This window comes from Ammodytes marinus (assembly GCF_949987685.1).
Source record: "Ammodytes marinus genome assembly, chromosome: 21".
NCBI lineage: Eukaryota > Metazoa > Chordata > Actinopteri > Uranoscopiformes > Ammodytidae > Ammodytes > Ammodytes marinus.
This window is the reverse complement of record NC_137225.1, coordinates 24,898,403-24,922,758: the sequence shown is the minus strand read 5'-3', so window position 1 is coordinate 24,922,758 and position 24,356 is coordinate 24,898,403. Positions and strand designations below refer to the sequence as shown.

The 24,356-nt window shown below is 37.9% G+C and overlaps 2 protein-coding genes across 2 annotated transcripts; both read left to right on the top strand.

The window, feature by feature from the left end:
- Positions 1–1,913: 1,913 nt before the first annotated feature.
- Positions 1,914–10,645, top strand: LOC307267573 (butyrophilin subfamily 1 member A1-like). The gene is made up of 7 exons (XM_080049932.1): positions 1,914–2,320; positions 4,324–4,647; positions 7,410–7,676; positions 8,148–8,441; positions 8,918–9,022; positions 9,119–9,161; positions 9,529–10,645. The coding sequence occupies exons 1-7, from the start codon at positions 2,254–2,256 to the stop codon at positions 9,554–9,556; spliced, it is 1,128 nt and encodes a 375-aa protein (XP_079906058.1). The 5' UTR covers positions 1,914–2,253; the 3' UTR covers positions 9,557–10,645.
- A 2,841-nt stretch (positions 10,646–13,486) lies between these two features.
- Positions 13,487–23,910, top strand: LOC307267724 (CD276 antigen homolog; the record flags this gene model as incomplete). The annotated part of the gene is made up of 10 exons (XM_080050106.1): positions 13,487–13,535; positions 14,109–14,212; positions 16,168–16,503; positions 16,742–17,017; positions 17,517–17,667; positions 18,350–18,413; positions 21,055–21,163; positions 21,700–21,954; positions 22,398–22,634; positions 23,852–23,910. Exons 2-10 carry the CDS (start codon positions 14,146–14,148, stop codon positions 23,908–23,910), a joined length of 1,554 nt encoding a protein of 517 aa, XP_079906232.1. The 5' UTR covers positions 13,487–13,535; positions 14,109–14,145.
- Between the last annotated feature and the right edge of the window lie 446 nt (positions 23,911–24,356).

Here is a 24,356-nt window from a genome sequence, read left to right as displayed (position 1 = left end):
CTAATAAACTCTTCCATACTGTCACCCCTCACAAGGAATTCTGAGTAATTACAACAACACTGTGGATGCATCTACAGTACATGAGTTAAGCCTTCGGTGGTCGTGCATGGATTTTATACCTTCTGCTGTACGTCTTTACATTGTATCATAATTGATTTCTTTCACAAATGTGTGATAATGAAAGTAATGTTATTAAAAAAGACTAATCACTAAAGGTTTGTGTATCTGTTCCTTGTTTGCTTTTTACCTCAGACTGCACTTTATTAGCCTTTTCTTGAGATTTTAACTACGTTGGCTGACGAGGGGCAAACATACCAAAACGACCCGAGCCATTTCCATCAGGAGAAACGTGCTGCAGCTTCCCAAACAATGCCAATTACTAATACCCGTACGAAATTCCAAAATGAATACAACTGTGAAAGTAGTCGAGGCAACAATCCAGCAAAGAATGGAGCAGAAACTGGTAGACGAATGGTAGTTAAACTGCATTCTGATGAGATGAATGGAGGCAGGTAGAGCAAGAGCAACACGCACACACACACACACACACGCACACACACACACACACACACACACATGGCCACACACACGGCCACACACACATGGCCACACCCACCCACACACACCCACACACACAGCCCATTGAAACTCCATTTACAGCTTCTACCTGTTCAGGTGGCTATTGTATCTAGATTAAAAATAAAATGTGTGGTTTGAGGTTACTGCATATGACGGTAACTCAAGGAGAAAACAAAGAACACTGGAATGATAATGGATCGCTGTCTGTGTAATGAAGTTTTGCAAATTCCTCAGTCGATAAGGTTCGGAGTGGTTTAAAAAATAAATAATAATAATAATGATAATAATAATAATAATAATAATAATAATAATAATAATAATAATAATAATAATAATAATTTGATTCAATTTTATTTCTTTATGTGTGTTTTTTTTTCATATTGATTGTTTATTTTTGTTTCTTGTAGGGTATATTTCGTGTTGTTGGGTGTGAGGGTGGGATGTGGGTGGGGTATGTTCGGGAAAAAAAGGGGAAAAAAATTGTACTCGTTGTGCTACAATTTCGTTACCAACATTTAATTTTAAAAAAACTTTGAAAAAAATAAATAAATAAATAAATATGGATTTTCTAAGCAGACAGCTGTGCGTTAATACAAAATGTTTCACTATATGTTCGTGGATTTTTTCTTTTTTCAGTTGTGTATTTTTACGGTTTCATCAAAACAATCAAACCTCCTCCCTTTGAAGACAGACTGATGTGGATTAGTGGAATTATTTGACATGTTGGTAAGATTGTAGCCTGCAAATGACATCGTTATTATCTTTATAAATGCGGTTTATATGAAATACTAAGGAAGGACTAATATATAGATACAAGGAAAGAAGGCAAGAGTTAAGGGAATAATTGCGTTAACAATTAAATTAAATGTTTCTTTAAAATTTTTATTAAGTATCGAAACTGAAACAACTAAGTAGCAGCTGAAGGTTTGAATACAACACCCCAGCTACTAAATAAGGTCAAGGGGATCTAATAATAGAGCTGCTGTATATGTGTGTGTGTGTGTGTGTGTGTGTGTGTATGGGTGTGTCTGTTTGCGCTATTTTGTGTGTGTTAGAGAAAGTTTTCTGCAGCCTCAAACATCACAAGCCTTGTAATGAGTTAATAAGCTACGAAAGTTTGCTTATTAAATCAAATAATATTAATCTGGTTACTTTTGACCCAGCTAAGCCACACCCACCCACAGTGTGTGCTAGCCAGAGTTAACCACAGCAGCAGCCTCAAGTGCCCGTCATCCAGGAATGATAGCATTGCAGTCAGGCAGGTTAGTCACACACTCCGATCCAGCCTGTTCCTCACTCATGTGCTGAGCAGCCGTGTACAGCTTTAAGGCTCGGTCATAGCTGAGACAGCAAAATTGTGAGATTCATTTGTGTCGCTACAGATGGGGATTATGTTTTAATGACACATCTCGTAGCACCTTTTTTTTTTAATGGCTGCCAAAAAGTTTTAGTTAATCTGGTCCGGAGAAAAAGTTGAATACTAAGACGGATGGGTGATCAATGCTTAACTCTGAGTTGGCACGGTTCCTCCTAGTTTACCAGTAGTATCATACGGACTCGATAACAATCCTTAACAGGTTAGTCAGATTTCCGGTGGAGATATACACACTTGTGAGTAAAGTACAGACAGTATCCGTTCACTACAGCCGTGACAGAGGAATATTTAACAGGAGGATGTCTGGGATGAAGTATGCCTGGTTATTGGGGATTCTGACCTTTCTGAGGACCATTACAAGCGCAGGTGAGCGAGACATTCAAGGACTGTCTGATCTTTTTCCAGTCTATATTTATATCACAGATTATTACATGTAGAACAAGGGTCAGCCTCAACATGATTTAACCAGATAGATCTACATTGAATTTCACACAAATTCAGATAGTTATTAGTGCTCATTTATTCCCGATATTGTCCTATGAAACTTTAAAGTTAAAATGTTAAAGTTAAGCTTCTGTTTAAGCATTAAAAACAAAATGACTTTGACACAGACATGTATTGTGTTAGAGGGAATTCTCTCAAGAAAATGTCAACTCACAGCAATGAAACTTTATACAAAGCTAGAAACTTGTAGAAAAATGTGAAATGTCCTTTTAATATGTGTGATTTAACCACTTAAATGAAGAACTTTGAACAACATCATATAACTCCTCCAGAGGCATTATATAACTGAGATTATTTATTAACAAAGTCACACTTTAAACTTTGAGTCAAGCAGCAAAGTCCAGAATGATCACAACGCTTCTTTTCTGTTGGTCTATAAAGCCCTAAATGGTTTAGGGCCTAAATACATCGCTGACCTGCTGATCCCTTATGAACCAGCCAGAGCTCTCAGATCGTCAGGGACTGGGCTATTAACACAGTACCCAGAGTAAGGACTAGACAGGGAGAGGCAGCCTTCAGTTTTAATGCACCAAAGCTCTGGAATAAACTTCCAGGGGACTTGAGGTCTGTTTCGACACTCGGCTCTTTTAAATCAGGCCTGAAGACTTGACTGTTTCCGTTTTAACCTGTAATTTTAAATTTAAATTTAAATTTATTTTTATTATTTTATGTTTTATTTGTATTCATGTTTCTCATTCGCTTTTTTTTTGTGTGTACTCTACACTTGATGTATTTTGTTCTTGATTCTGTAAAGCACCTTGAATGGCCTCGTGTCCGAAATGTGCTTTTTAAATAAACTTGCCTTGCCTTTTCTTTTCTTTTTATCTTGACAACAATGACAATCAAAATGTGAAGCAAAAGGAAACACAACTCTTTGTGTTGCATGTTACTTACAGAATGTGGATCAGGTCAGGTCACATTCCTTCTACATACAGTGAATGCTTTCGTTTTTTGTTTCTGGTTTTACATTCCTCTGACTTGAGTTCACGGTAAAGCGTCATTAACTACTTAATCAACATTTCCTTTGCCCTTCTCATCACCATGTTTTGATTAAGTCGACTTTTCAATGGCCTGTTAACCATAAAAATTTTCTTATTTTAAACCTGCAGTGTGTAGAATTTTGGGTTTTATTTCCTAGCAGATTTTGTAGAAAGTAATTATAATATCCATAAGTACATTTAATTTAGTGCATAACAGCTGAATTTTTTTTTTTTATTATTTGTTTTTCCCTTAGAAAGGGTCTCATATATGTCCATATTTCTGCATATTTTGGACCAAGGCCTAGTGCCGCCATCTTGAAAGTGTCATAGTTGGAATGTCATCAGGTGCATTGTTTAAAATTTAGAATTGTTCTTGTCCTTGAAGGCCACTGTAGCTTCTGTTATTATTCAAAAGGGGTGGGGTTACCCAGGGAGTGTTGCATTCTAGAACTTTGTAGAACTTTCTTGATGATGTCATATTACACACTGCACCTTTAAAGCCGCAGTAATGATATTTGGTATGTAAACAAAGGGGCCCAACGTAGCAAGCAACATGCCCGTTTACAGAGCCTAGGCTGTGTATTATGAACATTGGATTTTTTTTCCAGTGCACAGGCAGTACGGACAGGTAGCGGATCATGACGAGATATTTACTGATTTTGACTAAAAGTGATTTTGACAACAAGAGTTCCCCAAAAATCGTACACCTTTAATATCACTAAATCTATTTCTGTAAAAATCTGCAGTGTTTCGGATCGGGTCAAATCAGTTCTCTTGTCTGATTATGTTTCATGTGTGTTTAGTTTTGATTTATATGTTAAAAAAGTTAATGACTATTGTTCTCTGAATTTAAGATATTTTTTCATCTTCTTCTCCGCCCGATAGGTTGCACCGATACTCAGGTCTGCGTATTCATGCAGAGCTGCATCTTATCGTGCTCTTTCACGCCCGGCCCCGAAGTCGTCCTCCATTGGATTCAGGTGTCAGCAGGAGAAGCTCAAGTCCACACCTACTACAAAAACAATGACCAGCTCGCAAACCAGGACGAGCGCTTCAAAGGCCGAACGTCACTGTTTAAGGACCAAATCCCCAAAGGAAATGCCTCGCTTAACATCTCAATGGTCGAGGTTGCAGACAAGGGCAAATACAAGTGCTACAGCAGCACCATCAGCGGAAACAAGGAGTCCTACGTCTCCCTGCTTGTGGAAGGTATAAAGTTCATAGTTAATACAGCAAATAAGCAATTACGATTAATACTATTCGCTTAGGTTTTATATAAACAGTATATTCGCGGTGTATTTTTAAGCTGTCACACATCAACTAACTCATGTGAAATATTATGAAAAAGGCCAGAAGAACAAGATTTGCAGAACCAAAGATAATCCCTGCGTTCCAAACTCAAACTTCACATACTTTTTCTTTTGACTAGATTACATACCGCAGCTGCTCTTTAAACGTATGTACTTTGTATGCAATATGCTACAATTGCTTCAATACTGCATGTGTTCCAATAGCCATTATTTCATGCTATGTAGTATCACAGAAACAAGATTCAGGATGTCCCAATGCATGATGCGACATGCTGGAGTTATCATCAGTCCCTTATCTGTCTGCCTACCGCCTACGTTACCAAGAAATTCTTGGTAATGTTCGACCAACCCCACTTAGTCAGAGTTGCATTCTTGAAGAATGCAACTCTGACTAAGTGGGGTTGGTCGAACATTTAGGTGTGTTATTAAAGAAGAAAAAGGGGAAAGAGAGGCAGAGGTCTTTTTCATTTTCTAATTGAGTTAAAAAACAGTTTAGCACAGATTAGAATTGGTAACTAAATACCACAATGGGAGGACAATTGGTTAGAGCGCCCCAACCCACCCATAGACGCTCAATCCTAGCAGACCACAGGTTCGAATCCGGCCTGTTGTCGTTCTCTGCATGTCATTCCCCTCTGCCACATTTCATCTCTGTATCTTCAAACTATCCAATTAAAGCAGCTATAAAAAATATAAAAAAATATTATAAAAAAAAAAGAGACCACACATGATGCATCTTCTAATACGTAGCAGATCTTACTCCTTGTGACACATAAAGAGGAAGGCTTCACCCTCCCTTTCCAGGCAAAATGATTAAGATTGTAATATTGTATTCTGTGTCACAACAGCCTATTACAACATTTTACCCTATTTAGTTTACAAATGTAACATGTGAAAAACACATGAATCCCTTTTGATACAGCTACAATAACAGCCAGTGAACAGTAAAAAAAAAACATGGAAGTAATTCAATGAAGTAGCGAAAGTCCCGAGAGCCATACACAGGACTTCAAGGACACTACTATCTCTGTCTTTGTTTCTGTTTAGGCCTAAATCTAATCAGTTTAGCACAGAACATTGCTTTGTTTAGTGGAAAAACCTGCTGCAAACTTTTCCTGTGGGAACTCAGCATTAGTTCTGTATACAGTATTAAGGATAAGGGTGCCCTTAAGTGTGGGTTTTGGGTTGGCTTTTTTTCGTCTCGCCGACTTACTCAGTGATGTCTGAATGCATGATTAAGTGTGAACCCTTAGACCCTTAGGCCCTTTTTCTGAAGTCTTGTGAACTTGAAAAGTACAAAACCTACTCACCAGGAAACACATTTTTCAGATCAGCAGATTAACGTGCAATATGTTTTTTTTACGTAGGACTTAAAAGGCTTAAAATTCTAAAAAGTAAATATAATTTCTACAGAAAAAATGCAGGTTTACGTTTAATCAAATTGTCCAAAATCAGCATTTTAGTTTGCTCATGCTGCAGTGCACTGAGCTCGTTCAGCCCCCGCAGCACAGGCACCTGGCTGATAAGATTTCACTCCCGGGAACAGGACACTGATACTATCATGGTGCAAGGCCATGTGAATAAGGTCATCCCGTAGGCAGAGACATAGTAAACATTGTTGGAGAGTGGCAGGCGAGCAGGCACCTCAGACTCTCGGGGGAAAGTCACTAGAGGGAGGACACTTCCCAGTTAGACATACAGTACATATCAGTGTGTTAGCCACTGTGCTAACCAGAGCTAACCCCAGTCTAGAAACGTCCCGACGGGGCAAAAGAAACCAAAGCTAATACAGCCAGTGTGCAGGTAAACACACCATCATACATGCTAGTGGGGGGGGCAGAAGTGATCACTTGGTCAGATTACTTTTGTGTGACTCTATAATTTATATTTTTAATGAAAATGTTGCATAGGTCAACCTTTTAAGTCGTACATTTACTACACCAACTTCATAAACTCGAGACATAAAGTAGTCCTTTCACAGATGACATCATCGTATGTTATGGCAATGTCTCTTTAGAGTCCGGACAAGTCTTATTTGAATACAGAAACTGACAATTTGAGCACAGCAGAAAGACAAGCAAAATAAAAAGCATAAAAACTAATCATCATAAAAACCCAATAAAATATATATGATTATGATCCTCTGATAGCAAAGTCCACAGTCTGAAGTGTATGACCAGTGACCACGCCTGCACTTGTTTGTTTCTTCAATGAACCAAAGTTTAGTCATTAAACATGTCACTTAAGCTATGACAGATTATTTTTGTCCATGGCAACCAGAACACAAATTAGTCATCAATGGATGGTACCGACCACGTATATATCCTGGAAAAGCTCGACTCCCAATTGTATTATCTTAGGAAGATTTTTGATAATTTTTTGGCATTTTTGTGCTTTATTAGATCGTTTGGAGTGGCGGGATAACCTGGGTCTGCTGTGAAGAGGACAAAGCCTCTATGGGCGGGCGCTCTAACCACTATACCACGAACACCCCAATTTTGTCTCACTTAACATATACCTACTGAGTCTTTGATTGACAAGTGATATGTTTAGAGGTTCACTGAATTAAACAAACAAAGCAAGGAGCACTGAAGATGTCAGTCTCTCACGTCACTAACATAAAAAAAAAATCTTAAAATTTAAATCTTTTTTTTCTTTCAGCTCCAGTTGGTAAAATCGACATTCAGCAGGTAGGAAACAATATCACCTGCCGCTCAGAGGGGATCTACCCTGAGCCTAAAATCACCTGGAGCACAAGCTCTGAAACCACCCTGGACCTACAGCCCGAATCCACAGTACTGATGAATAAACAGCAGCTTTACGACATCAGTAGTTCTTTAGTTCCAGAAAATGTCACTGATCTGGACTACAGTTGCACCGTCAGCACCAGCAATGGAAAAGGGAGGAGAGCAACTCTGTTTAAAACAAGTAAGAAGGACCCCTGTATGATGTGGGTCAAATCTGGGACCATAAATGGCAAGATTTCATTTTACAAGTGGAGTTAGCAATTTCTAGAGAACGCTTGTTGTCAAAATCAGTGTATATCTCCACATGTTAAGCTATCTGTCTGTACTGTTTGTGCACTGGGGAAAAAAAACAGTGTTAATATACAGCCTAGGCTCTGTAAACTCTTATGTAAACAGTAAACACCCTTCGTAGCTAGCAACATGCCCGTTTAGGTTGTGTATTAACACTGTATTTTTTCCCCAAAATGTTTGGTGGAGCCATTTAATGTACACCTGAGTTTTCTCAAGGTTCAAGTTCTTAAAGATGTATTTTATCCACAAAGTATGACATGGCGGTCTTGATGATTTCCATATCAAATATATTACACACAGGAATGTTACAACATTGTTAATGTCAATTTCTTGATTGTTTCTCCGTCTTATATCATTTTAGCTTCCAGTGTCTCAGGCCCTGAAACAACTGTCCCCTGCCCTGCCTTAAGCGGTTCCTTAACAGACCTCACCTGGAGATTCAACCACAGTCTGATCATCCTAAAACAGATCGGCGCTGACATTTCCTACTCAGATGAGTGGAAGCAGCATATAAAGGGTTTCGTGCCAGAGGGAATCACGCTACAAGACTTGTCTTCCAAACAGGAGGGAGTTTACACGTGTGAAGTCAGAAATGCAGAGGAGACATACGTGGCCAACACCTTTCTGAGGGTATCAGAATCTGAAGCGTCGTCAGGTAAGAAAGCATGAAGTAGAATTGTTATAGTCGGTTATATCTGGTGTAAGACTTGTACATGTTATGCATTAAGACTTTGGGCCAGATCCACATAGAATGGATTGCATGCGATAATAGCTCCATTATTTTTGGAGAGATTAAAACATGTGTATCTGGGGGCGCTCGTTGTGTAGTGGTTAGAACGTCCCCATAGAGTCTCAGTCCTCATCGCAGCAGACCCGGGTTAGAATCCAGCACATTTCATCTCTGTCTCTCCATACTGACAGCGAAAAATAATCTTAATAAAAGAAAGAAACATGTATTTCTATAGAATCAATTCTATATATTAATTAATTATTTGATGGAATTGAAGATAATATTTGATTTGAACTCGAACAAGCACAAATACACACATAGTAAAAGTTTACATTAGGTCATGTATGCACTTGATGGTGCAGTAGTTTTCATTGTACTTACTGAATCTTTTCTTGTTTCAGACTCTTCAACTCCTGTTGGAGCCATTGTAGCTGGAGTGGTCGCCATTGTGTGTTTAGGAATAGGTGTAGTTGTGGCAGTTAAAAAATACAGAAGTAGAAAACCCAGTAAGTAATAAAGAGAAATAATAATAATTCTCCTTCCACCAATTGATTTGTTTAGTCTTTAATTTTTTGTACTAAAAAAATCTATTTTGGATCCAGGGCGAAGAAATTCAGAGGAGGTAAACCAGATGCACTCTTTAAAGTAAGTATACTCTGTATTCTCATCATCATCTTCAACCGCTTATCCGAAATCGGGTCGCGGGGGCAGCAGCTTGAGCAGGGAACCCCAAACTTCTCTTTCTGTGAACTCTGTATTCTGTGTTTGAAAAAAACATAAGCACTGTTGTACTAAAGCAGAAAACTGTTACAGCCAACTAATACTTAATGGTGTAATCCTTAGTTGAGAATAATTAAAGCTAGTATGTTTTTGAAGGACTATAACACATTTCTGTTAAGAAGCAAAGTATAACGTAATGCATGATGTGAAGAAAGTGATTCAATGAAATTTTTTCCTAGAAGAAAGAAGAATAAATGGGAGTATCATGACTGAATTCAATTTCTGATTACAGGAATCATGGTGACCAGCAAAACATGTGATCCAACAACAATAAATGTGACTGTGAACAAAGACATAATCCATACTATTTGGTATGGTAGTATATATTCTTCTACATGATGTCAGATGAAGTTTGCCTGGATTTCGCCTACATCCGGTTGTATTTTGCAGTGTTGAAACTAGCAGCTTTATGGCTGTTCAACCCACAATCTTCTGCAGCAGAAGTTATGTCACGTTAGGCTCGTTCGAGGTCAGCTTTCAGTGTGAACAAAAGAGAACAAGACCTTCAGCCTGTGTGTTTGGAAAACCTTTATCGAGAGATGGATAAATGGAGGACAAGGACACTTGTATATCCACTATACTGATTATTTTTCTGTATTTGTTTAGTTTTGTTTATTCGTGTGACACTTTGTCCCATGAAATACATCAGGCCGTTGCGTCACTACCTCGTGTACTTGAATTTCACACTCGGGACAAAATGGAAAAATCTTTTTTTTTCCCAAATAAAAAGAAGAAGCCGGATAGGAGAAGTTGCATGTGACAATGAGGTATTCTAGTCAGCTGGTGTTCTCTATAAAAAGCAATAATAATGACTAACTGTTCATATGCTGCCTTGAAAATCACACAAATTCATCCTTTAAATCTAAACCTACTTCATGAATAGTTTACAACTGTGTCCCACGCTGGTGTCGAATGTTATTAGAAATCATAAAATGGTCTGTGTTCTTGTGGAATATCTTGACAACCATTTAGTGGTTTGCTGTGAAATTTTGGTACGAATATTTGATATTAGATTGAGTTGCACTGTTTTTTTTATTTTTGGTAACACTTTATAATAACTATCCATTGTAACTCGTTAATAGATCATTAGTACACTCTTAATTAATGATTATTAATGATTTGTTAAGTGTTTGTTAGCAGTTTGTTAAGGATTTATAACAATGGTAGATAGTTAATAGTTTAATAATTGAATCAGTTCATCTGGGAGGTAATCCGAGATTAACTGATCACGTCACGTTCAAATCCATGGCATGCACAGTGTGTATTGAGTTTATTTAAAAATATTTGAAAATGGGGCTGCCCTCAGTTGCCCATGCACTGTGTATAGTCTATAGCCTATTTCAGCCTCGTCCCAGATGAACTGATTCAATTATTAAGCTATTAACTATCTACTATTGTTATAAATCCTTAACAAACTGCTAACAAACACTTAACAAATCATTAATAATCATTAATTAAGAGTTTACTAATGATCTATTAACGAGTTACAACGGATAGTTATTATAAAGTGTTACCTTATTTTTTTATTGTGTGCTTATGATGAATGTTTTTATGTCTATTTGATGTATATCTGGGCCATTGCAAGTTTAAAAAATAAATAATAATTACGGTGCTTGGGGCGGGGGGAAATACTACGAGATTAAAGTCGTAAATTTACAAGAAAAACCTCAGATATTCTCTAAGATTTAAGTCACGCATTTATATTTTTTTCTTCTGAATATGCCCAAGTAATGGCAACTTGTGGTCTAAAGGAGGTCAAGCTACAGTGTCTCAGGTTTAATCTGATTGATCCAACCTTGTGAGGTTCCTTGACCAAAACACACCCACAAATTCCACGTTTTTTTCTCCTAGTAAATTTACTAATTTAATAATAATAATAATAAAAATAATAATAATAAAATTTTATTTGACAGGGACAATACATACAACATTGCCACACAAAAATGGGAAAATGTGATGCATATAAGACGTCTAGCTTCAGCTAATTTGCAGTCTTTGTCCCCGGGTCAGGCTTTAAAATACAATTATTATGGGCCGGTTTCGCAGACATGGATTAAGCCTAGTTCTGGACTAAATTGTACTTTCAATGGACAATCTCCATTCAAAATTCCATTTAGTCCAGGACTAGGCTTAATCCATGTCTGTGAAACTGGCCCTATATCTACTACTAGAGTCTACTAGGGTTCTATATCGTTCATTTATCACTTTAATCTCAGAAATTCACATACTTTTTCTCTCTCTTTCTTTGCTTCTCTGTGAGAAAGCAAAACGAAGGGCATTATTTCAGATGCTGAAATTTACAAAGACTACTGATCAAATACATTTTTTTTAAAAGCAAAATCTTGTTTGTATTGCACTTAATGGTGTGCATGTTATTTGAATGAATGTATTTTTATATGTAACTACGGTAACTGCATTTTATAAAAAAATATTTATTGAGATTCTGTGTCGATGTCTGTTTTGTATATAATGAATATTGGTTCATTCAGGATTATTTGCACAGGGATATGAAAAAGTTTTTTATTTGTTTTTAAAAAAAGGTGGAGAAAGTTCCTTAGGACAGAACGAACTTCGTTATCAGTCAGCTGTTTAAACACTGGAGCTAAGTATTTATTTACACACTTTTGTTAGAATTTTGAAATATGTTTTGTACACCTTCGACTCTACTACAGTACAGGAGCATTTATAACCACACAGACAAAGTAGTGTGTGTTTGAGCTCTTAGAAATAGACTTTGGTCCTATCTGAGTATTTGATAACAATATGTGATAACACTTTTTTATATCTCACAACCCTTACAGTAAGGACGTGTTCATTTCCAATAAATGCTCTTGTTTCACTTTCACCCATCCCAATGGAGCTGCCAACATTTGCAACATGTTTACTGATATCTTTAGCAACTCGAATGCTTGTTGGATTGACTTGAATGTTATTTATAGCAGCGCTGGAAACACGGCTCTAGAGAGAGACAGTCAACCCAACACTTTGGTCCAGACATATCTCAACTATCGGACAGATAAATACTGAAATGTATATCATAACTTCTTCTTTGATTTGAGATTACAAGTAGCCATTTGTCTTATTCTGGATTTTTAACCAATGTATGATCATGTGATTTATTATTTGTACTGTAGGAAAAATTAGACTGTTTCAGAAATATTTAAAAACTGTATTGAATTTAATTGTTTGGTTGGTCAAATGTACCTGTAGTTCCAGTCAGATTTTGGCTTTTAGTAAAATATCTCAACAACTACTGTATGGATGGATTTCTATGCGATTGCAGCTGAGTCTGGTGATCCATTTAACTTTTTCTCTGGCGCCATCATCAGGTCAAAGTTTGTATTTATCTTGCAAAACGCATGGCCTTCACATCAACCTCAGCTGCACTTTGTGATGTGTGCTTAATGTCGAACATGCCAACATTATATTATATATACAGCAACTCTGGAAAAAATTAAGAGACCAGTCTGGAATTTTCTTCTTGTATCTTCTATCTGTTTGAATATTACAGGAAGGAGAAGGATTCACTTTTCCTAATTTCTTTCATGATTTTCTAATGCAGAAATGATTTTTCTGCTTGTATTTGCAGTATAGAAGTAGGTTTATGTGTCTGTGTATACAGTCTGTAATTTATTTCAATCATCAATGTAGGTGATGTTTAAGAGAGTAAACAGCTCAGGTTTCCTATATCTAATGTGTTACTTTGTGGATATTTAATTACCTTTATTATAAGCACTATTATTGTCTGAATAGCTTCTAATCTTACTTTTCCACATTTACTGTAACTTATTTGGTAAGGGAACGTGACACCTTTTTGGAATATTTTGTCAACTCGAAATTCATCTCATGAATTTTTTTCTTAAGTGATGGAACATGTTTACATTTCTTTATATTATTTCATACTTTGATTTGTATTTACTGTCTTATCTTTGTTGTTATTGCACAGCAGTTTTGTGTTCTAGTTCTAGTGCAACAAGACCTTCCAGTTCCATTACAGGTACTGTATGTCTTGACGTTCGGAGCCCTACTTTACAGGTGTATCTGCACACACCCTGACCTTGGCAGTGTGGCAAATATTTCAAGTATTTCCAAAGTTGCTGAGTCATTGTTTGTACGCTGCTTCCGATTCAATTGAATTTGAATCTGTTAAATTAAGCTCAGTGAACATCGTCGACATAAGTTTTGAGCTGAGGATTAACTAACTACTCTATAACATACCAGGACAACTATAAAGAAAAGGTAAGATGAATAGTGAGATTACTACTTTGTGTTTACATTACTCTGAAAGGGAAAGTGTGTGTGTGTGTGTGTGTGTGTGTGTGTGTGTGTGTGTGTGTGTGTGTGTGTGTGTGTGTGTGTGTGTGTGTGTGTGTGTGTGTGTGTGTGCAGACCAAACTTTGTTTTCTTTTTTACAAATGTTTTTGTTTTGTTTTCCAACTTTTAGAGTGGAAGCAGGAATAAAACACCTATAGTGAGAGGATTGAAGGATTAAATAATTTTTGTCAAAATCAGTGAATATCTTTTCTCCTCACAGGCATGTTGCTAGCTACAGTGGGCCGTTTTGTTTACACACCACTTTACAAACCCTGGGCTGTATATTAACACTGGAAAGCGCAGACACAATACAGACAGGAAACTGATCGTGAGGAGATATTCACTGATTTTGACAAACGTCAAGCGTTCTCCAGAATCACTGACTCCTCCTTTAAGTAAAACACTGCCTCACAGTGTGAGATTTCAGGTTCAATCGAAGCACAGGCAGTCAGACGTGTCTGTCACTCTCTCTGTTTATTTATATGGTTTCCTTTTCAGCTCACGACAGTGTTGACGAAGGATCCATTACAGGAGGATGAATGGGATCAAGTGTGTTGTTTTTTTTGCGGTCCTGACTTTTCTACAGAATCTTTCAAACGGAGGTGAGTGAAGCTTTCAAAACCGAAATCAAAAAATAAATGTTTAAACTTAGAGAATTGTTTTGTCATTCTTACTTTCAGCAGAGAAAAGTGTAAAATCAGATAATGTAATTAAACAAGATATGATTATTGTGATGAACGAAAGTGTTGTTCAGCCGTTCAGATAGTTTTGGTGTTATGTGGAAATGTTGAAAGATACAATCCTTTGAAACAAAAGAAGCTGGTGACATGAACTGATTTGTATTTGTTTTATCTGATCACACCTTTTTAAAGTGTATCAAATGTTTCAACATGTTAAAAAACTCTCTTATTATTAGGCTGAAATCAAAGACACAAATGAAAACAACCAAATTAAATAAAGCTTTGCTGAATGAAAAGTCTGAGTTAGTATAGACACTGAGGTTTACATTCATTGCGCCTGCAATAGTTAAAGATACTTGGATTTACAGATACAACATAATGTAGTTCTTTTAAAAATGTTTGATTTACGTAGAATGTCAAGATTGAGATCCTTAAATAGTTCTAAAAGATGTCTGCACTCCTGAGTGGATGACAGGTGGATTGGAGGAGAGTTCAGTAAAACTATAGGAAAAAAACTCCTGCACATTGTCTAGGTATTTCGCTGATAAAACATTTATTCAGTAGGAAGCAACGTTTTGGTCACACATCCTTCACCAGGCAAGATTGAGACGATAAAAGTGTGACAGCTGTAAAAGGAATGTTGCAGAACGTGTCGGCATACATTCCCCTGCACGCGCGCGCACACACACACACACACACCCAGTATCTCTGTTAAAAGCTGACACGGTCACATTTCTGAGGATTGCATTTCCTCCTTGTTACTACAAAACAACAAATGCAGTTACTACATCTACAAAACGTCCTTTAATGTTGTTTAATGTCCGGTCGCTGCATTTTATGATTGTATTTTTTTTATATTTTTCTAAATTTTTATTTTCCATAAAGAGAAGGTAACAAATAACTTTATATTAGTAGTACAAGTACGCCACAATCGATTTTCCTCAAACTTTGCAAACATTTTTATAAAAAATTATTATAAAGTTATTGAGCTGTGGAAAAGGGGTAGGATCAAATAAGTTTATACTTCTTCCTACTCCTTTTCAGGCATATCAATTCAATATGTTATTTGTTTATTTTTTGTTTATTTTTATTTGTGAAATCATTTGAACATATTGTTTTGTTGTATTTTCATGCTTTTAATTTTTCTTTTTTTGATATGTCTGAAATAAAATTGAATCAAATCAAATTGAATCACATTTCGCCTTTGACTCAAGAGATGAACTGATTCGATTGTGGAGGTCAAAGTGTTTGTTGTTTTTTTAAGTGAAAACATGTACACATGACTGTTAGCATAATAATCACAAGTATTACTAGTAGTTATAGTGGTGGTGTTATAAAGATGTAATTTAGTTATTAAACTATGGTTTCAGTTACTTTACTTGTTGTTTTATTAAGGGCATAATGACCCACTAAAGTCTTTTCACATCTCCAACAGAATCTACAGTCACTTCTGAAACTGGCTGACAGGCCCTTCAATGCATTTTAACACTTTACAAACACATTTCCTGACATGCAGCGCTGCTATTTCTTTCTCATTTATAATCTATATTCTTATAAATCTGGCAGTTCCAAGGCTCAGACCAATAACCAACAATAATCAATCAGGCCAGATCTGTGTCTCTCATTTACGAAATAAACTTAAAATGTACACCATACTGTGTGTGTGCTGAAATAAAATCCAGGGTTAATACACAGCCTATGATCTGTAAACTGTCATGTTGCTTCCTTCATTGGGCCCCTTTTGTTTACATACCCTTTGTTCACACATAGACAGGGAGCGGATAGTGATGAGATATTCTCTGATTTTCACAACAAGCATTCTTCAGAATCGCTCACTACTCCTTTAAGTGAACTTTAATGGATGATCTCTTTTACAGATGCTGCAGATGTCGAGGTGCCATGTGTTTTCATGAAGAGCTGCATCTTAAATTGTAGCTTCGAATCCACCACCGATGGATTGCTGATCCATTGGTATGATGTGTCTCACGGGGGAGAAAATAAAACGCCTGTGCACTCCTTCTATGACCACCAAGATCAGCTCGCTTACCAGCACCAGCGCTACAGAGGCAGGACATCACTGTTCCAGGATCAGTTCTCCAGAGGAAACGCCTCGCTCCTGTTGACATGGGTGGAGGTTCAGGATGAGGGCAGATACCTGTGCTACATCAGCACTGACATCGCAAAGGAGTCATATATCAACCTGAAAGTAGACGGTATGAGAAACGCACAGAAAAAAGAGTTGAAGGAGGAGTCGGCGATTCTGAAGAATGCTTGTTGTCAAAATCATTGAATATCTCCTCTGGTCCTGTCCATACTGTGTGGTTGTGCAATAAATCCAGTGTTAATAAACACAGGCACTACAAACAGGGCGCTACAACAACTCAAAAGTTTCTACAAAAATTATTTTTTACTCTAAAATATATTATTTTGAATTTCTTGTTTTGTTTTCAGCTCCGGTGGGTGAAGTGGACATTGAGCAGGTAGGAAACAGGATCATCTGCAGCTCAGAGAGGATCTACCCTGAGCCTGAGATCACCTGGTCCACCAGCCCTTCATCCAACGTGACCTTCAACACCACAGTCCAGAAGACTGACCAGCAGCTCTCCAACATCAGCAGCTCTCTGGTGCTTTCAGACAGTGTTTCTGGTCTGGTCTACAGCTGCAACGTCAGCACTCGCACAAACTGGAGAAGAGCCAGTTTGACGAAACAACAAGGTCAAGGTCGAGGTAAACTTTATAGCAAAAGATTTTTGCAATATTTGCATCCCGGACAAGCCCCTATTTGTCATGACCCAGCTCAGATGGTGACAACAACATGATAAATGTTTTTTTTGCGATTTATTTTTGAATTTTCTTGCATTTTTCATGCTTTTATTGCCAGTTCCAGAGACAGTTGAAATGGGCAGAGAGGGGAATGACATGCAGAGAACGACATGGGTTGGATTCTAACCCGCGAGAAATGAGCCCGGTGTGCAAAAGCCTTTATGCTGTGTGAATTTTAGTCAGTGTTTTGGCGGTTGAAACTGAAGATGAAAACAATGTGTTAGTGTGGAGTTAGAAAGAAGTGAGCTTGTGTGATTGCTTATGACAATATCTTTAAATGGAGTAAAGAAATAACTGTGATGTAAAAAGTCCCCTAACATTGTGATTATTCAGTAGCCGTCATTGCACCTGGTGGCGTTTGGTTTGTATAAAGTTAAATTTACAAATTTGTTTTCTGTTTCAGACTCTTCGGTTCCGAACCCTGATGACAAAGGAATTTCAGGCGGGGTCATAGCAGCCATTGTATGTGGGATAATTGCATTGATAATTGTCATAGGATCAGTAGCATTCTGTAAAAGACCCAAAAATGCAGAGAAACCGAGTGCGGGATCCAAGTAAGTATAACCACTTTATTGAATGTAACAGTAATGCTGCACTGAAATGAACTTTGTATGAGCTGTGCCTGGGTAAAAGGGAGAACACAGTCATTGAATTTCTGTTTTAGTGTCTAGTTACATTTCCCTAAAATCATTCTGTAGGACGGGGCATGCTGTCATTCATTTATTTAATCAATAACATCTACACATTTAATGACTGTTGAGGGTGGTTTGTGATGTGAGATGTGTTTATCATTTGAATCATTGTCAATGCCAAGTCAAATCTCCTGCCTTGGTGCAACAATTAAGCTCAATTCTGTTAAATATTTTTCATGGAATCCTTTCCCTACAGTTAAATCTAACTTAAAATTAAGTAATTCAGCTAAAGATGACTTAGATAGGTCAAGAAAATTATGATTATGATTCTAACTCAAGAAAAAGTAATGAGGATTGCTATGAGTTTAAAATGTTTCAACACTGAGTTTTATTTCATTTTGTTTGCAGCGATCAAGAGTTGGAAGTATTGAACACCCCACAAGCTTCCACATAAAATGTCCTACATAAAGAAGACTCAATAGAAGTGTGTTTGAATTAAATAAATATAAATAAATAGTTTACAAAGACGTTAGTGAAGGAATCTGCACTAAACAAAGAGCTGGATTCAAAGTGAACAGAAACATCTCTCCATGTGGGATTGAAGGATGTATCCTATCAGGAAAATATCCTTATCTGAGCTGAATAATGAAGGAGATGGACATTTTGCTGTAAGACTGTGATGCTTTGCACTACACTGCTGCTACGCTACAATGTGCCAATCTGGGTTTCCCAAGCCAGTCTTATGCGTGTTTGAGTTTTTGAGTGATGAACAATGATAAGAATGTTTATTTGTTTTTACTTTTTTTGCTTATGTTTTCACGATTAAAAAAAAAAATGGACAGAGGAATACCTAAAGTTGCTTCGGGGAACTTTCAGTTTCCGTTGATTTTAGACACAAGTGGTAGTGTGTTTACTAAACCAGCGCCTGCTGTCCTAAAGATCTTTGCTAGCGCGTGCCGGCGGTGTGTGCATTTGTTTAGGAAGCGAGTGAAAGAGAGAGGGCAGGATTTTCTGAAGCCTCGCTGGGAAAAGGTGCTTTAATTACAAGTTGTATCCGTCTACATCTCAAGAGTCAATCTACATTTTGTATGTGTTTTTATTTGTGTATAAAGTGAGACATTAGACATTAGATTTCATACTTTTTAGCAGAAACTTTTTAGCAAAGATCGTTTGCACCTCAAGAGTTCCGATTGTATTGTTGCAAGGTGTGTTCACTGCAGTGCCTGATATGTGGCAGCTGTCATCAAAACTAAGGCAACCAGTTAGTGAGCTTACCTGGTGACACCTGCTGGTGAAGCTACAAATTATACGCAAAGGTGCTGAATGGTCAACTGTTTAAAACTTTTTTTATGTGTGTTTTGTTTGAATTAGAATAAATGATTATGGTGCAAACTTCACATCTCCACACTTTTTTCATTTTCATTTCATTTAACTTTTATTTATCCTCGAGAGACCATACACACTTTTTAAGAGCTAAGAAAAGCACAATTTTAAAAAGTGGCACTGCATTACCGACTCTATCCACAAGGGTTTTATATGTGCCTAAGTTAGAAGTTTTATGGTCTAAATACATGTGACAAATGTATTTATTTCTGAGTACATTAAAATGGTATATTTATAAAATCCCACCACCTTAACCCTACACATTACCTTACCTTGAGGATTTGGTGAGGTTATAGGCATGAAGTTCAGGTGAAACGTATTTATAACTGCACCAATAAACAGGAAAGTCTACAAGTGGGAAACAAATATTGTATTCAAGAGTCTAAATATAAACATGAGGTTTAAAATTAATGAAGTCAAGATGCAGCTTTTGTTTATATTATTGACTTGTAACTTTAGAATGATTTATAACGGAACAAAATCATGTTTAAGTAAGGTATTGAAACACTGCTTTTTCACGGCTAGATCTTGTGTTTGTTATATTTCTACTATTCTTCCTCTTATCAACTCAATTTCTTAGAACTCAAATAGCTCAGGCAAAAGGGGATATTTGTTTTTAGTCTTGGCCCAGGAGGCGCAGTAAACTGATCACTATATTTTAAAACCATAGTTTGATATGAATACCTGCTCCACTTCTGTCAAGAAAAAGTTTTAGCATCAAAGTATCCTCTACATATTACCTAAAGTGAAAGTATTAATTCAGCAGAACAGCCCATTTAGGAGATAACTTTCCCCCTCCACCTCATGCCAAATGTGTTTAGACAGTCCAATGTGGAGCAGGAAAGGGAAAGATTATTTTTTTTTTTTTTAACCTTTATTTATACAGGTATATCCCATTGAGACCGAAGACTCTTTTGCAAGGGAGACCTGTTTTCCTTTCCCACGTTACCATTCATACACACATTCATACACCGATAGCAGGCTAACTATCAACATTCACACGAGGCAAGTTGGGTGAAGTGTCTTGCCCAAGGACACAACAACTATGACATAAGTGGCAGGGCGGGGATCGAACCTCCAACCCTTTGATCATCGGCCAACCCGCTCTACCAACTGAGCCACAGTCGCCCCCAAACAGGGGCAAAGTCTTTCCTTTCAGGTTGTGAATGCGACAACATGGTCTGAGTGGAAGGTTTGGGTTGGTTTGACTGCTACACCCACTTCACTTCCCTTTTCTTTCACATGGAGTTTAACAGGAGGTCAAATGGGGTCAAGTGCATCCAGTTGTTCACAACCTTTCTGTGGACATCGACTCTTTCGACAAAAGGTGAGTGAAGCAATTTAGGCTTTCCTGAACAAATGTGCTTCCCCTTTTTCTTCAAAGCAATCCTATGATTAATTATGTCCTTCTGAAGTCTGTGTCGTGTCCTTTTCACCTTTTCATGGAAAATGGACTCCACTTATATAGCGCTCTTCCCTGATGTTTTCATCCCCAAAGCGCTTTACATTGTTCTGCCCCCTTCACCCATTCACACAAACACATTCATACACCAATAGCAGTGGCTACCACGCAGGGTGCAAGCTAACCATTGGGAGCAACTTGGGGTTCAGTGTCTTGCCCTGGGACACTTCGACATGTGGCGGGAGGTGGGGACTGAACCGCTGACCCTGCAATCCAGTGGACGACCACCTTACCCGCTTCTCCACAGCCGCGCTCTATGTAACCCACAAAGATGTACCCACATACGGATCTGATTACACACACGTGGATTGAGATCCACATCTGATTACACAAATATGAATTGAGTCAGACCTTTGTAAATGTTTTGCAACAATAATGGCCCCATAGGAAATCCTGCTTTTTTAGGGCGTGAATGCCACCACATAGAGTTGGTCTAACTGCTACACATTTCACATTTCTTCTAGGCACAGAGCTGCACTGACATGGAATTTAAGAGGACGTCAACGAGGGTCGAGTGCTCCCTGTTTTTGGTGTTTAAGTCCTTTCTGTGGATATCTACTCTTTCCAGAACAGGTGAGTGAAGCGTTTTACCTTTTTTAATCTTGTATTTAAAAAAAAAATCATTGTTAAAGCAACACATCCTTAATGGGGGCGCCAGAAGTTAGGCACTATAGCTTTAAAGTGAAAACAGTCACCATTAGTGAGACGTCTGTTGCCGGTCATTTTCTGGCAAGTTAAGCGTTTAAATGTTTAGAATTCACAGCCCGACTCTCAATAAGAGACTTTTTTTTTTTTTTTGCATTTTTCATGCTTTATTTGACAGTATGAAGAGACAGGGGTGAAATGGGGCAGAGAGGGGAGCGACATGCAGAGAACGACCGCGGGCGGGAATCTAACCCGGGTCTGCTGCTGGGCCCTACCTACTGAGCTAAGGGTGCCCCCAATAACAGACTTTTTATCTGATGTTGCAGATGCCGATGTGTCCTGTGTTTTCATGGAGAGTTGCGTCTTTTCTTGCACCTTCAAGGGCGGTGCTGAAGTGCTCTACAACTGTTACAACTTTTTTCAACCTAAAATATATTATTTTGAATTTTTTGTTTTGATTTCAGCAGGTGAAGTGGACATTGAGCAGGTAGGAAACAGGATCATCTGCAGCTCAGAGAGGATCTACCCTGAGCCTGAGATCACCTGGTCCACCAGCCCTTCATCCAACGTGACCTTCAACACCACAGTCCAGAAGACTGACCAGCAGCTCTACAACATCAGCAGCTCTCTGGTGCTTTCAGACAGTGTTTCTGGTCTGGTCTACAGCTGCAACGTCAGCACTCACAGCAACTGGAGAAGAGCCAGTTTGATGCCACAATGTGAGTTTATTAATTAATTATTAAATTGGGAAACTACCTCACACAAACTTGCACCACATACTATGGCTCCACCCTAGGCCAATACAATCACCTTCAGATTTGAACTACTTTTATATTGTATATATTTATTTTCTATTCAGTGCTTTTAGTTTAAATCCCTTGTTATTGTTTTTACTTTGTAATCTTTAAATGGTATTAGTTTTTTTACTAGTGTTGATAAAAGGCAGTTGCACACTGAATCTCGTTATACAATGTCAATAAAGGATATATTTCTATTCTAAATTTTGTGTTTTTGTAGCATTGGTCTACCTCTCATTTCACCAGCTAAAACATTAAATAATAAAAAACATATTCATGGTGTGTTCTTATCATTTCAGCTTCTATCAATGGTTCATACACTGAAACAACGGTCCCCTGCTCTGCCTCAAACATTCCTCTAACAGTCTTCACCCTCGTCTGGAGATTTAACCACAGTGACATCATCTTGACCAAGCCCGGAGCTGACGTCTCCTACTCAGTCTCAGAGGAGTGGAGGCAGCAGGTGAAGGCTGTGTCTAGGTCAGGTAGCCTCACGCTACAAGACTTATCTTCCAAACAGGAGGGAGTATACACGTGTGAACTCAGTGACGCAGAGGAGATCTACGTGGCCAACACCAATCTGAAGTTAAAAAAAAGCGAAGGTAAGGTGGGATGAAGTAGGTTCTCTCTCATTAGCTTATCAGTTTAAGCCACAGTCAGCGTTTGTTTCCGGGTGTTGGGGGGTGCCACTGAGTATGTTCTAAGACCATGTCCACACGTACAGTAAATGGGTATTTTCTGTTAGTTTTGAAAACTACGGTCAAAGTGTAGATTTTGGAAAACTCAGTATTTCCGTAGCAACAGGGAAAACGGAGGTTATGAGAAATGTTGCCCTCATGGTCTTAATTTGTGCATGGCAAATGTTGTTTTCATCTGCTGACCTTTCGCCGCCCTCGCTCAAAAAGACGCTCAATGTGCATATTCACTATTTTCTTCTATGGTATTTGACATAGTTTGACAAGTGTAATAAGAGTCCAGTGCTAAATCGGTGGAGCACTTTAAAGGCGTTTCCATGTGGTAGTTCCACTGAGTTCCGCAGAGTTACGCTGGTTTGTAGAAAGTTAAATTAACAGATTTGTTTTTCGTTTCAGACTCTTTGGTTCCAGAACCTCCGACTCCCGGCGCGGCGTCGATAGCCATTGTATGTGTAACTGTAATTGTACTCGTCGTTGGATTTGTTGCCCTGGCAGCGTACTTTTTTCACAAGTATCTGTAGAACAATGTAGTTCTCTAAGTATACCCTCTGTATTAAATACAATAGCACTGCAGCACTGAAATAAACTTCAAACACAAACCATTCTAGGACAGGGCACGCTGTCATTCAGTTATGTTCTATTTTTTCCTAACTCTGGCTTTGTTGCTTATGTTTTCATGAATATTTTATTTCATTTTCAACAGATACATAAAGTTTTGTTGTGCGTTTGTGTCCTGTTTGAATTAAAATAAATGATAATACAACTTTGCCTTTAGTTTTTTTTTCTACCTATCACCTGCACCTGGACATGCCTGTTACCTTTTTTGGGACATTCTGTTTTAACAATTGTTTTAAGACCGAGATATTTATACTTATATTTTAGGAAAATATCACAGTTCGCCTTGAACCAGCTGCTATTAATTCAAATGCCTAAGCATTCTTGAGATGTTTGTAACGTATAAAACAATTTTAAAGACTGAAATGATGAAATATTCTGCACACAGATTAATACTTAAATTGTATGTTTCCTCTACTATCACTCTTACTTCCGATGTAAAGTTTATTTATTTTATTTGAGAAATAAGATATCTGAAAATAAATTATTTGTTTGCTGATTCAACCCAGCAGGGGGCGCCGCAGCCCCATCAGACATCCAGTCCATGAGCCAACAGGAGGAAAACTGACTGTTCAAACTCTTACTGATGATTTAAGGAACATTTATGATTTGTCTGGGATGTAACCAACACCCATGTTTTCATGATTGTGCCAAAGCTTGTGATAATTACACAAATTAAAAATGTTCTTGAGATATTGCGCTCATAATGGCCGTACGGATGGACAACCAAAAATCTAAATACCTGCAGACTTCGGCCATCGCCGGCTTGGAGGTATAACAAATGTAGGTTATTTCCTTCTCCCCTCTCCCTTGGCCTCTTGTTTGGCTCAGGTTGAGGCATCAACACTATTTCAAACGTTTTGGTTTTGTTTATTTATTCGTCACATACACAATTGCACAGGGCAATGCGCAGTGAAATTCTTATGTACCTGTCCGGCTGTTGTTCAACTATAAAGTGCAAGACTAAAATAATGATTGGGCTGTGGGCTAACTGACTTTCTCAGTCTTGTTTAA